This window comes from Myotis yumanensis, unplaced genomic scaffold (genome assembly GCF_028538775.1).
Source record: "Myotis yumanensis isolate MYYU_CA2020_CCGP unplaced genomic scaffold, mMyoYum1.0.hap1 SCAF_9, whole genome shotgun sequence".
Taxonomy (NCBI): Eukaryota; Metazoa; Chordata; class Mammalia; order Chiroptera; family Vespertilionidae; genus Myotis; species Myotis yumanensis.
In genome coordinates, this window is record NW_027223760.1 from 43,595,903 (window position 1) to 43,607,932 (window position 12,030).

The 12,030-nt window shown below is 39.0% G+C and overlaps 1 protein-coding gene across 2 annotated transcripts in view; it reads right to left on the reverse strand.

Annotated features, from left to right (window-relative positions):
- Nucleotides 1-12,030, reverse strand: part of ABCB1 (ATP binding cassette subfamily B member 1) — a 72,454-nt gene that overhangs the window by 32,355 nt on the left and 28,069 nt on the right. For both annotated transcript variants that reach the window (XM_070424175.1, XM_070424176.1), the window contains exons 9-13: nucleotides 4,588-4,759; nucleotides 2,101-2,214; nucleotides 1,840-1,950; nucleotides 1,540-1,665; nucleotides 1,233-1,436 (exon numbers count right to left, since the gene is read on the reverse strand). In XM_070424175.1, the coding sequence (XP_070280276.1) occupies nucleotides 1,233-1,436; nucleotides 1,540-1,665; nucleotides 1,840-1,950; nucleotides 2,101-2,214; nucleotides 4,588-4,759 (727 nt within the window). The remainder of the gene's footprint in view (nucleotides 1-1,232; nucleotides 1,437-1,539; nucleotides 1,666-1,839; nucleotides 1,951-2,100; nucleotides 2,215-4,587; nucleotides 4,760-12,030) is intronic.

Here is a 12,030-nt window from a genome sequence, read left to right on the forward strand (position 1 = left end):
AAGCACAAGCTATCTCAGCTCCCGTTTTAAGATGGGAAGGAATCCCCTAGACCAGTGGTTGGCAAACTCATTGGTCAACAGAGCCAAATATCAACAGTACAACGACTGAAATTTCTTTTGAGAGCCAAATTTTTTAAACTTAAACTATATAGGTAGGTACATTGTTATTAACTTAATTAGGGTACTCCTAAACTGGCTTTTGCTAAAAATGTCCTCAATCTGATTGAGGTATGTTCGCTGAGGTCAACCCCTTCCAACTCTCCCATCCACACTCGTCTTGTATACTTGTTTCGTCTATCTCCTTTGGTTCATCCTCTCTATATGTCCAAACCATCTCAACATACCTTTCTCAATCCTCGACACTACATCTTCTTTCACTCCACAACGTTACCTAAAATTAACTTAATAAACTTTACTTAAAGTTTTAAGTCATCTTTGCACTGTACATGCATGCCCGCACGTGGTATTTTGTGAAAGAGCCACACTCAAGGGGCCAAAGAGCCGCATGTGGCTCGCAAGCCGCGGTTTGCCGACCACTGCCCTAGACCAGCAGTTCTCAACCTGTGGGTCACGACCCCTTTGGGGGCTCGAACGACCCTTTCACAGGGGTTGCCTAGGACCATCAGAAAACACATATATAATTACATATTGTTTTTGTGATTAATCACTATGCTTTAATTATGTTCAATTTGTAACGATGAAATTGGGGGTCACCACAACATGAGGAACTGTATTAAAGGGTCGCGGCATTAGGAAGGTTGAGAACCCCTGCCCTAGCCCATGCCAGCCTCACAGGTAATACAATCCAGTTCCTTAAAACTTAGCAATAACCAACCTTCCTTTTCAAAAATATGACTGGCTGCTAGAGCTTTAAAATCTGAAGTTGTCTGGATTTCCCTTCTTAGAAGATTCCTCCAGATCACAGTTTCCTAACTTAAGCATTAGGTCAGCATTCTATTCTCTGAACCTCTAGCATGACAAAGATCAAGAAGGACTTACGCCTTAACCTGTTTGGCTCAGTGGATAGAGTGTCGGCCTGCGGACTGAAGAGTCCCAGGTTCGATTCTGGTCAAGGGCATGCACCTTGGTTGCGGGCACATCCCCAGTAGGGGGTGTGCAGGAGGCAGCTGATTGATGTTTCTCTCTCATCGATGTTTCTAACTTTCTATCCCTCTCCCTTCCTCTCTGTAAAAAATCAATAAAAAATATATTTTTTAAAAAGAAGGACTTACATTAGGCAGTTTCATGATAAAGTCATAGGCATTGGCTTCCTTGACAGCTTTCTCAATCTCATCCATGGTGACATTTTCACGGCCATAGCGAATGTTTTCGGCTATTGTGGTGGCAAACAGCACAGGCTCCTGACTCACCACACCAATGATTTCCCGCAGATACCTTACGTTTATGGTCCTGATGTCCTGTCCATCAATACTGACCTGAAATGAAAAGTGTGAATTTTATTCACTGTGGCATTGTAGCGTGTGGTCTGCAATGGTACTGTGATCACTGCAGCATCTAGCCCAGCCAGCGCCCTCTCACCATGCCCTCCGTGGGGTCGTACAGCCGCTGCATCAGCTGGACTGTGGTGCTTTTCCCACAGCCGCTGTTCCCAACCAGGGCCACCGTCTGCCCACTCCGAACCTGCAGGTTGAGGCCCTTCAAGATCTAGCAGGATGAATGAGAAATAAACTTAAGAGCAATGCACAGGACTATGAATGGACAAATGAATTCAAAATGAGGTTTAAATATTCACATTCTTTTAAAGTCTCTAAAGGAAAGTATGAGAAATTCTTTATTCAATACATCATTGAATCATCGATTAGTCATTTATCACTGTACCTTAACTTCTTTTCGAGATGGGTAACTGAAGTGAACATTTGTGAATTCCAAATTTCCCTGAATATTATCTGGTTTGTGCCCATTCTTCGAATAGCTGTCAATGCTTGGCTTCTAAACAGAATAAAATACCAGAAGATTTAACTAGGTTACAACAACTACTTTGAGTGACATTTGTGGAGAGTTGGAACAAGTGATAAAGAAATCTACTTTGTAACTAGAAAAACTTTTAAATATCTGGGTAAATAGCCAGCGGAGACTTACATTATCAATTATCTTGAAGATTTCATATGCTGCTCCTCTTGCATTTGCAAATGCTTCAATGCTTGGCGATGCCTGTCCAATACTAAAAGCCCCAATTAACACAGAGAAGAAGACCTGAGGAATGGGAAGGAAAATCGTCAAGCTACTGAGGTACTGTTTAGACAATTTTTTTTATACTCTTTTTTCTTAATACAACTTATTAAATTTTAAAATGGCAAGGCAACATATAAATACTGGGTGTTAAAAATATTTTTTTAAATATTTTTAAATATTTAAAAGTTTAAGTACTTTTCAACTTAGAATGCAGGATTAGTCTTACTTGCTCAGTGTGTAAATTCTATAGGACCAGACTATTACTAATATAATAGAATATTGTAATATTTCTTCAATGGCCAAGAATTTTGGTTTAGATCATCAGCAGAGGATAGAGGAAATAAACCCTAGTAGGAGACACACAAGGTCTAAGCCAGCCGTGGGCAAACTACGGCCCGTGGGCCGGATCCGGCCGTTTGAAATGAATAAAACTAAAAAAAAAAAAAAAAAAAAGACCGTACCCTTTTATGTAATGATGTTTACTTTGAATTTATATTAGTTCACACAAACACTCCATCCATGCTTTTGTTCCGGCCCTCCGGTCCAGTTTAAGAACCCATTGTGGCCCTCGAGTCAAAAAGTTTGCCCACCCCTGGTCTAAGCACTAATTGGCTATATGTCTCCAGGCAATTCTTCTAGAGTTTCTGGGTTTCAATTTCTTCATTTGCAAAAACAGGCAAGATTCTATTTTCCATACCCAGCAACCTTAGAGCTGGTGTATCAAATGAAATAGTATATATAAAAATATTTTGTAAATTATAAAGCACACACACCTAAGGCATTATTCTTTACCAGGTTGTCTTTCCCCCCCGTCTACCAAACTGTGTTCTCTTTGAGGTCTGGTAAACAGGTTTTTATTTTGCCCAAATCAGTGTCTTATGGATAAAGACCTGTCTTTGACTTTATTTCTCATCTGGGTTAAAGAGAACTAATGTCACTATTCCTTTCTTTCTAAAACACACAGTAATTTTAGTCTCCAAGAATTTACATGCAAGGAATTTTGCTAAGTGATTCTATATTTATTTTATCAATTAGTCCTTACAACAATACTGCCATTTATATTTGGCAAAAGAGGTATGAAGGCTTGAAAAGTCTGTATGTGGCCGCCCCAAATCTTACAGCTAAAAGTTGTAGGCTGGAATTTGAAACACGTCGGCTTGATATCAAATCCTGTGCTTGCTCCTACTCTTGATGGTTCCAGTTGGAAAGGCAGATCTGTGTTCAGTGAATACTGGATTTAAAACTGCCTATCTACATCACAAGTAAGCAGAACACTTCTCTTGCCAACCTAGGCTCACCCACAGAATCACTATCCTAATAAAAGCTTTTTGGTTAAAACCATTCTTAACTGAAGAACCCTATACATTGTGGGTGAGGCAACAGTCTGAAAAAACAAGAGACACAATTATCAGATTCACACTACCAACCTGTTTCCTGAGAAAGGGAACTGTTTTTAAGGGACTCAACCACATAATTGGGTCTGTCATTTACTGAATATAGGTACTGATACTTAGCCTGTGAAAAAGGAACCAAGTGACACTTCTAACAATATGTACTTTATTAGATCAAAATGCAGACTGAGCCCAGCCTGTGTGGCTCATTTGATTGAGCATCGTCCCGGGCACCAGGAGGCTGTCAGTTCAATTCTCGGTCAGGGCACATGGCCCCGTTGTGAGCTCGATTCCCAAGAGGGGGTATGCAGGAGGCAGTCAATTTATGTTTTTCTCCCTTCTCTCTCTCTCTCTCTCTCTCTCTCTCTCTCTCTCTCTCTCTCTCTCCCTCTCCCTCTCCCTTCCTCTCTATGAAATCAATAAAAACATTTTTTTAAAAAGATGTAGATTGAGCTTGGTTAGTGAATAGTTCATTGTCTTTAAATACAAAAGGATAGCATAAAATGGCAAGCCTTCTATACTTGTACAAAGATCTATATGGCAGAGAAACTCCAAATAGCACATTCTTTTAGGAAGAATAACACTCTATGCTTCCAAAAATTGGCTAGGTGTATTAGCTGTCACTCAAAAGATTCTGAAAAGAAGTTCAAGTGTATTTTGCCATTTATTGTTATGAATAGTAAATCAGAAAATAAAAGTAAAGTGCTTAGCACAGTGTATGGCACAAAGAAATAATCTCAACTAATGAAAAGTTTATGCTATAGAGACTGGTGATGTTGGTATTATTTAGGCCACAGGATAGGCTTTTCAAGAGGGGTTACAAAAAAGACAAAACTGGTTGTTGAATACATCTAATTTCCTTGCCACTTTTTAACCTAATAGTGCATGTCTGTGTTAGTCATTCGTTCTTCAAGATACATTCTCCAACAGTCAAGCCAAGACCACACAGCAATTTCATTGGCATTTTAAACAGTGATTCTTTTCTTAATATAATATCACTTACAGTGAGTACTTTTCCAATAGAATATTGTCCTGAAAGGACCAAGGAGGTCCCATACCAGAATGCCAGAGCATATGAAGCATAGATCAGCAGGAAAGCAGCGCCCATAGAGATGTTGGCCGTAATAGCTTTCCTTATCCCAATTCTTTTAGCTTCTTCTAAATTTTTGTTGTACCTGGGAGGAGTAACAAAAATGATCACATATACTCATAAACATGTGAAATGGGTCAAATAGCATGATGCTTGTTGAGGATTTAGAATGTGCCCAGCCCCATGGTAGGTGTTTTACACATATTTTCTTTTTGTCCATACATTGACCCTAGGATGTTAGAACTATTTAATCTCTTTTTGTAGAAGAGGAAACTGAGTCTTACATAGATTAATTGGTGGGGGAAGTCTTCTAAAAGCCCCTTCTCTGTTGGCCTAAGCAACAGTGAAATAAGTGGAATAATAGCACACTTCTAACACTGGCATTGTTTCATACACAAAACAAAACAGACACTATGAACACTGTACTTTCCCTTACAATCTGCATGCTTTTTAAATGTATTAATAATCCGAAGACATAACGCTAGATAGTGTTCAACATAAGTAAGTCCTTTAAGTCTCTGAATATTACAGAAGCTCTGGAGACAGTCTGCACCCCATCCTGCATCCCTGTGCGTCTACTAGAAGAACCAACTGAAAGAAAAAAGTGAGGAAAAGGGTGAAGAAATAAAATGGAGTCACTATGGTCAAGCTGCTAAATCATTCAAAGCCAGTAGGCTGAGGCATGAAGTGTTTCTATTCCTGCTTTAACGAGCCGGCAAACGAAAACTTTTGAACTTTCCAGTCTTGCTCCAATGCCCAGACATTTACTTAACTGCGGATAACCCTCTGACTATCCGCCAAAGAACTCGGGACAAGACCAGACCTCCTGGCGCCTATCCTCCACACCACGTGGCATCCATCATCCAGATCACCTGACATCTGACTGGTAACGGTTCTGGGCCAATTGTGGGGCTAAGAATGCAGGACTGATTATTCTCAAGGATGTGATTTTTATTATAGGAACTCTTAACTTTTCTTTCCTCATCAGAACACTTCTGGGGTTTTGCTTTGCTGTGTTTCTAGTTTGCATACTATAAGAACTGGGAATAAATCTTAGTCATTTATTTCTAGCAAAGCCCCCAGTCTCTTTTGTTCGACATAGGTGTAGGAGCATTTTGAGAGCTGTGAATTGTTATGTAATACATTTTACATTTAAATAAACTATATAGTTTATCTTATTTCCATTGACATTTATTTTAAAAAAAATCACTGACCTGAAAAAATGACCAGGCTTAAAAATATATAATAATCCCTCATTATGTATGAGTGTCCCCTTCCTTAGTCTTTCTACACATTGCCTACATCCTATTCCCTCAGTCACTGCTCCCGACACGGTCATGTCATGGCTGCCCGCTGCTGGAAGAAGGGGCTCTGGCCTGGTGGCTCGGGTCACCCACCCCAGGCCTCAAGGACTGAGAAAATAAAAATCTCAGCACACTGAGGACTGTGTAACCTGTTCACAGCACAAAGGTCTCTACTATATTAGCCAAACTTGGAGAATACCCATGAATACTTCTCACAGAAAGTACAGCAAATTTCAACTGATTATTTAAAAAATAATCACTATGGAAATAAGATAAAACATACAGTTTATTTAAATGTAAAGAGTATTACATAGCCCTTCAAATTATACAGAAGAGGGCAACAGCAAGGAAGCAAATAAAAAACAAAAACAATGTTGGTGTCCGCTGATAAGATTTTCTCCCTCCAGTTCTAATGGTTTAAAGCTCTCTCCCAAACGTTAATTCTCGTACTTTTTAAACCCGTGGGGAGCAGTGAATATCTGATGTTAAAGTGAAAGGAGATGCTGTCTGTAACTTCATCTTCATTTGAAAGGAACACAACAGACTATTTTGCTCAAAAAGACAGATGTGGAGATAAGATCATGGGGCCCAAATTTAAAGTAAAGGAAGGATCTTTGAAAATATAGAATCAAGGTAATATTAGTAGGGAAATAGGACAGATTATAATTAAGCTTTAAATCTGACTTTATCCTCTTAATCACAACGCCCTGCAGAACTTAGACCATTGCCTTATGGAAAGGAGTTCATAATTGTGATAAAAGAACTTACTTCCATATAGAATTCTTATTTTGAGGTCTTTAATCTAAAAAAACATGGACCATTTAAATGTTATACTAATTTTCTTTGGATGTTTGTTCCATTCGCATGTACAGAGTGGTTCAAGCCCTGCTCAGATGGAAACATGCATTCTTTCTTGGCCTCATGACTTTTTTTAACCAGCTACTCTACTAGTTGGGAAAGTCTGTCGAATGAAATTTACATGGCCCCCATGTTCGCTGAAGACCAAATTTAAACAGAACTTTATGGTGATAAAATAGTAACATATTATTAGAGTTTCTTCCTCCAAAAATGTCAATCCCCAACTTGCCAGTTTTAACCTTTGAACAAAAAAATTATCTTTGAGAAAGATGTTTCAATGGTTTATATATATATATATATATATATATATATATATCTCCCACTTCATGAGTTGATCTAATGTGAAAAGTACTACTAAGCATGAATTATACATGATTACATTTAAGGAACTTTAACAGTTATAACTCACACCCTGTTATCTCCTTTATTTCAGTTCTTGCTTACCGAGAGACTAATGTAGAAATCTTTCACTGATGTCGCATGCAGCCAGAGGAAACATTTGCGTAGGAAGAAGCAACAAGGAAGAAAATCATTTAGATACCAGAAAAGATAAATGAAAAAAAAGAAAGGGGTAAGGAGGGAAGCGGGGGAGACATAAACAATACTCCTTTTACTTTTTGATTAGCATTTCCATAAAAAATGTCACAATACAAAATCAGCTATTAAATTCACTAAAAGCATTAGTACGAAAATGGTAATTAAAGTAGGAGTTCCTAAAATGGAATAAAGTCACACAACAAAAACATTGATATTTAGAAAAAAATTCTTCTTAAATATTATAAAAATATTTACCAGCCACTTCCAAGAGCAAGGAACAATTTTAATTAAGCAAATAAAAAGCAACACTAATAGATAAACATTTGCAAGACACATGCAGAGAGAAAAAAAATTTAATTAAGGAGAACAAAACAATTCTCTACTAATGATTAAATTCGTTTTAAATCCTGGTTAATTTTCCTTTTTTTTTTTTTTTAAAATATATTTTATTGATTTTTTACAGAGAGGAAGGGAGAGGAATAGAGAGTTAGAAACATCGATGAAAGAGGAACATCGATCAGCTGCCTCTTGCACACCCCCTACTGGGGATGTGCCCGCAACCAAGGTACATGCCCTTGACCGGAATCGAACCCGGGACCTTTCAGTCCGCAGGCCGACGCTCTATCCACTGAGCCAAACCGGTTTCGGCTAATTTTCCTTTTAAGTTTCCTCCTGCACCTGCTAATCTGAAGAGGGAGACTGAGAGACCTTAGTTGCTTGTCTATTTGGAAGCACAGAAGGGTAGGGGAAGAAACTGAAGGATTATATTTGGTCTCAGAATAGTTTTCTCAATTCTACCCCCAAATTATATCCCAAATCTATGTACCTGTCACCCATCTCCGGGCAGCAGTCTTGATCAGGCCACAGTAAGCCCTCTCACCTGGACCACTATTGCAGCCTTCCCACTAGCCCACCTGGCTCTACTCTTTAACTGCTCTCTTCTACTCACCAGACCAATTACAGACAGAGAAATAATCTATAATAATAAAAGGGTGATATGCTAATTAGACCAGACGTCTTTCCGGACATGATTCCAGACAAAGCCAGGGCCGGAGGGAAGCCAGTGCCAGCAGCCGGAGGATGGCAGGCCTACTCTTGCACGATTTTCATGCATCAGGCCTCTACTCTTAAACATAATGTGGACACCCGTTCCCTTCTTTAAGATCCTCGACCCCTTCTCTATGCGCTTGGAATAAAATCCTAATTCCTCATCACAACTTGCAATTCCCCACGTTATGGCCTGACCCACCTTCAACAGCTTCCCTTCACCGCAATCTCCCCTGGCTCAGCTGAGCTCCAGCCACAGGAGCCTTATATTTCCTACAGTCATTGCCACCTCAGGACATCCAAAAGCCTCTACTATCCCGGCCCTCACCCGGGAAGGCCATTTCTCATCCCTCCCGTCTCAGCCTAGATGGAACCTCCTCAGAGATGCATTCCTGACCACCAAATTTGCCCTCCTCACCTTCATCAGCACACTCTTTGATTGGTTCACTGACTGTTTTAAAAATCTATAATCTGCTTCTTTGATGTCTTTCTTATATTCCTTCTTACTTTCCTTCCTTCTCTTTTTTTCTACCTTACTGTTTTGACTAAGGATCACATAAGGGCAAATATCCTGTCTTTCCGATTCATTGACAATCCAGACCCTAGCACAGTGCTTGTCATGTGGTAGATGCTGGTTAAATTTGTTGAATAAATGAACTTTTAAGAAATGGGCAAGCTGGAAAGAACCTTAGGCCTTCAGGTTATAGTCTTAAATCAACTCTTAATCTCAGACAAAACTAATTTCCAATTTTCCAGGGGAGGTTGTTCTTTCAAAGACACATCCCAGTAACTTATCGTCTGAAGAAATGCTTCCACATATAAAATGAATCTTTAAATAGAACTATGTAGGCCCACTTCACTTGCTTATTCTTATAATAAAAAGTTGATCACCATCTTCTCTAGGGGACAAAATTCTTTCTGTACCTACTAATTAAAGCACTCCATTTAAAAAATATCTTGATTCCTTTACACTTTTAGTGAACTAAAATGATCAGATTCACCTAAGTTCTGCATATTGGACTTGACTCCCATAATGCCCTCTCCCTTCTACCCAGGTTATATCCCATATCTCATTATAATGTTGTTGCTAATAATCTTTCAAAAGTATCATATTTCTCAAGTTTAGGATGTGATTATTTGTAGGAAGTATTGCTATTCTGTTATTTTTTAAAAAATATATTTTATTGCTGAAACCGGTTTGGCTCAGTGGATAGAGCGTCGGCCTGTGGACTGAAGGGTCCCAGGTTCGATTCCGGTCGGGGGCATGTACCTGGGTTGCGGGCACATAGGGGATGTGCAGGAGGCAGCTGATCGATGTTTCTCTCTCATCGGTGTTTCTAACTCTCTATCCCTCTCCCTTCCTCTCTGTAAAAAAATTAATAAAATATATATATATATATAAGCTGTCAAGGAAGCCAATGCCTATCATGAAACTGCCTAATGTAAGTCCTTCTTTTTTAAAAAAATATATTTTATTAATTTTTTTACAGAGAGGAAGGGAGAGGGATAGAGAGTTAGAAACACCGATGAGAGAGAAACATCGATCAGCTGCCTCCTGCACACTCCCTACTGGGGTTGTGCCGCGCAACCAAGGTACATGCCCTTGACAGGAATCGAACCTGGGACCCTTGAGTCCGCAGGCTGACGCTCTATCCACTGAGCCAACTGGTTAGGGCCTATTCTGTTATTTTATGTAGCATCAGTTCATATACAGGTGGGACCCAAAGGGCTAGAGCCTCAGTATAATAAGCACATGCCACATGGAAAGTGACAGCAGGAGAACTTGTGTTTCAACCGTGGCAATAGGTAAAGGCAGGGAAAAACCTCCCCTGGGAATCTGAACCATAAGGCAGTATCCATGCAGGTCTGAAGTGTGAATTCATACTACCAGTGTAGACAAAGAAGTTAATGTAAGGTGGTCTCGGATCAGTGACCCCAGTGAATGGCGCAAACCCAAGTCCCACCTGGAGGAATCGACCTCCATCCAGATCCATAGCAATTGTAAAAAGACACTGATCATAGGATTTATCTCAGTGCCAGAGAAGATGAGTTGTGACAGAAAAATGTGCACCTTAGAACTGATGCAATACTATCTATTTCCTAATTGGCCACTGCTGGTTCCTGGAATGCCATTTTTTTCTGAATCCTGATCAGGTTCTCAGATCTTATTTTATGCTGTTAGTCTGCAGGCTCTACAGGAATTTCCATGCATACAATCATATCGTCTATGAATAATGAAAATGTTGTTCCTTATTTTCCAATCATTATAGCTTTTATTTTTATTTAGTATTCTTACTCTTTGTATCTTTGGCCTGTAGACTATATAAATTCAGACCCTACTGTGCAGAGGTATAGGCCTGAGGTTTTAATTTCTATGGGGAAATGCTTTCCTCTGGCTCAGAAATGAGGAAGATGCAGATACGCTTTGCTTGTCTCCCGTGCTGGTGGCCATCGTACTTTTCTGGTCCACCTTTCCATTGAGGAAAACTGGAAAGAATCCCAAGTTAAAACCTCCATTCTCTGTCTGCTCAAGCATCAACTACTCAGAAAGAACTTTCTGAATAGCATCTCTACACAGAAACCCCTATGACTCTAAAAAAGTATTTTATTTCCTAATAATATTTACCCCACCTGGTATATTAGGTATTGCTTTATTTTATTTTTTGGGGTTGTCTGTACCCTTCCTCTGCCCTGTTAGAATTTAAGCTCTAGGAGAAGGGATTTATCTCACTGGATGTTTGCCTGGTCACTAAGGAAGACTTCTCAGTTTAGTAGTCAGACGTATCTTAAGGGAAGAGCAAAAACCTTAGCAAAAAATCAAGATGGGTCTTTCCTTTGGACTACAGTACTGCATCATCACAAATCATTCTCAGAGGACATGTATGTGGGGTAAAATATTGCATATGAACAAAAGGCTACTCCAAACACATATGTACAGTTTAAAGAATAATTATACAGTGAATAGCCACGTAACCACAACTGAGGTCAAGAAATGGAACACCGTCAGCCCCACAGAAACTCCCTGCTCTGTGTCCCACTATGACCCACAACTCCTTATCCCCTGGACAGGTAATCATTATCCTGGTTACAAAAATTCCCGTTTTCCTTTATGGCTTTAACAAACAATGTATAACCTCCCAAACAATATAGTTTAGTTTTTCCAATTTTCTAAAAGATATATTCGTAACCTAAAATACTATAATATCAGATGTTATTTTAAGTAAATTCGATTGCTGCTCAGAAATCAATGAATCTGATATTCTAAATTTCAATAAATTACCATGTATACTCTCAGAAATCTAATAAGAGGGAATATAAGTAGTTGTAAGGGAAATATTAACACACAGTTAAAAATATTTTGAACTTTTGCACAGATGTGCTTTTCAATTATATTTTTATTTTCTAAATCATGGAGCATAGCTACTGATCAGGGGCCAGGCAAGAGGGGAAGTGAACCAGAAATTAACATGTCCCCATAGATATTACACAAAATACTCATTCAATCTTAGAAAATCAAGGATGGTATGTGTCAATTATATCAAATACAGAAAGAAATAAGAACTTATTAGATGGAAACATTATCACCAGGGATAAAATGGTTCAGCACTGA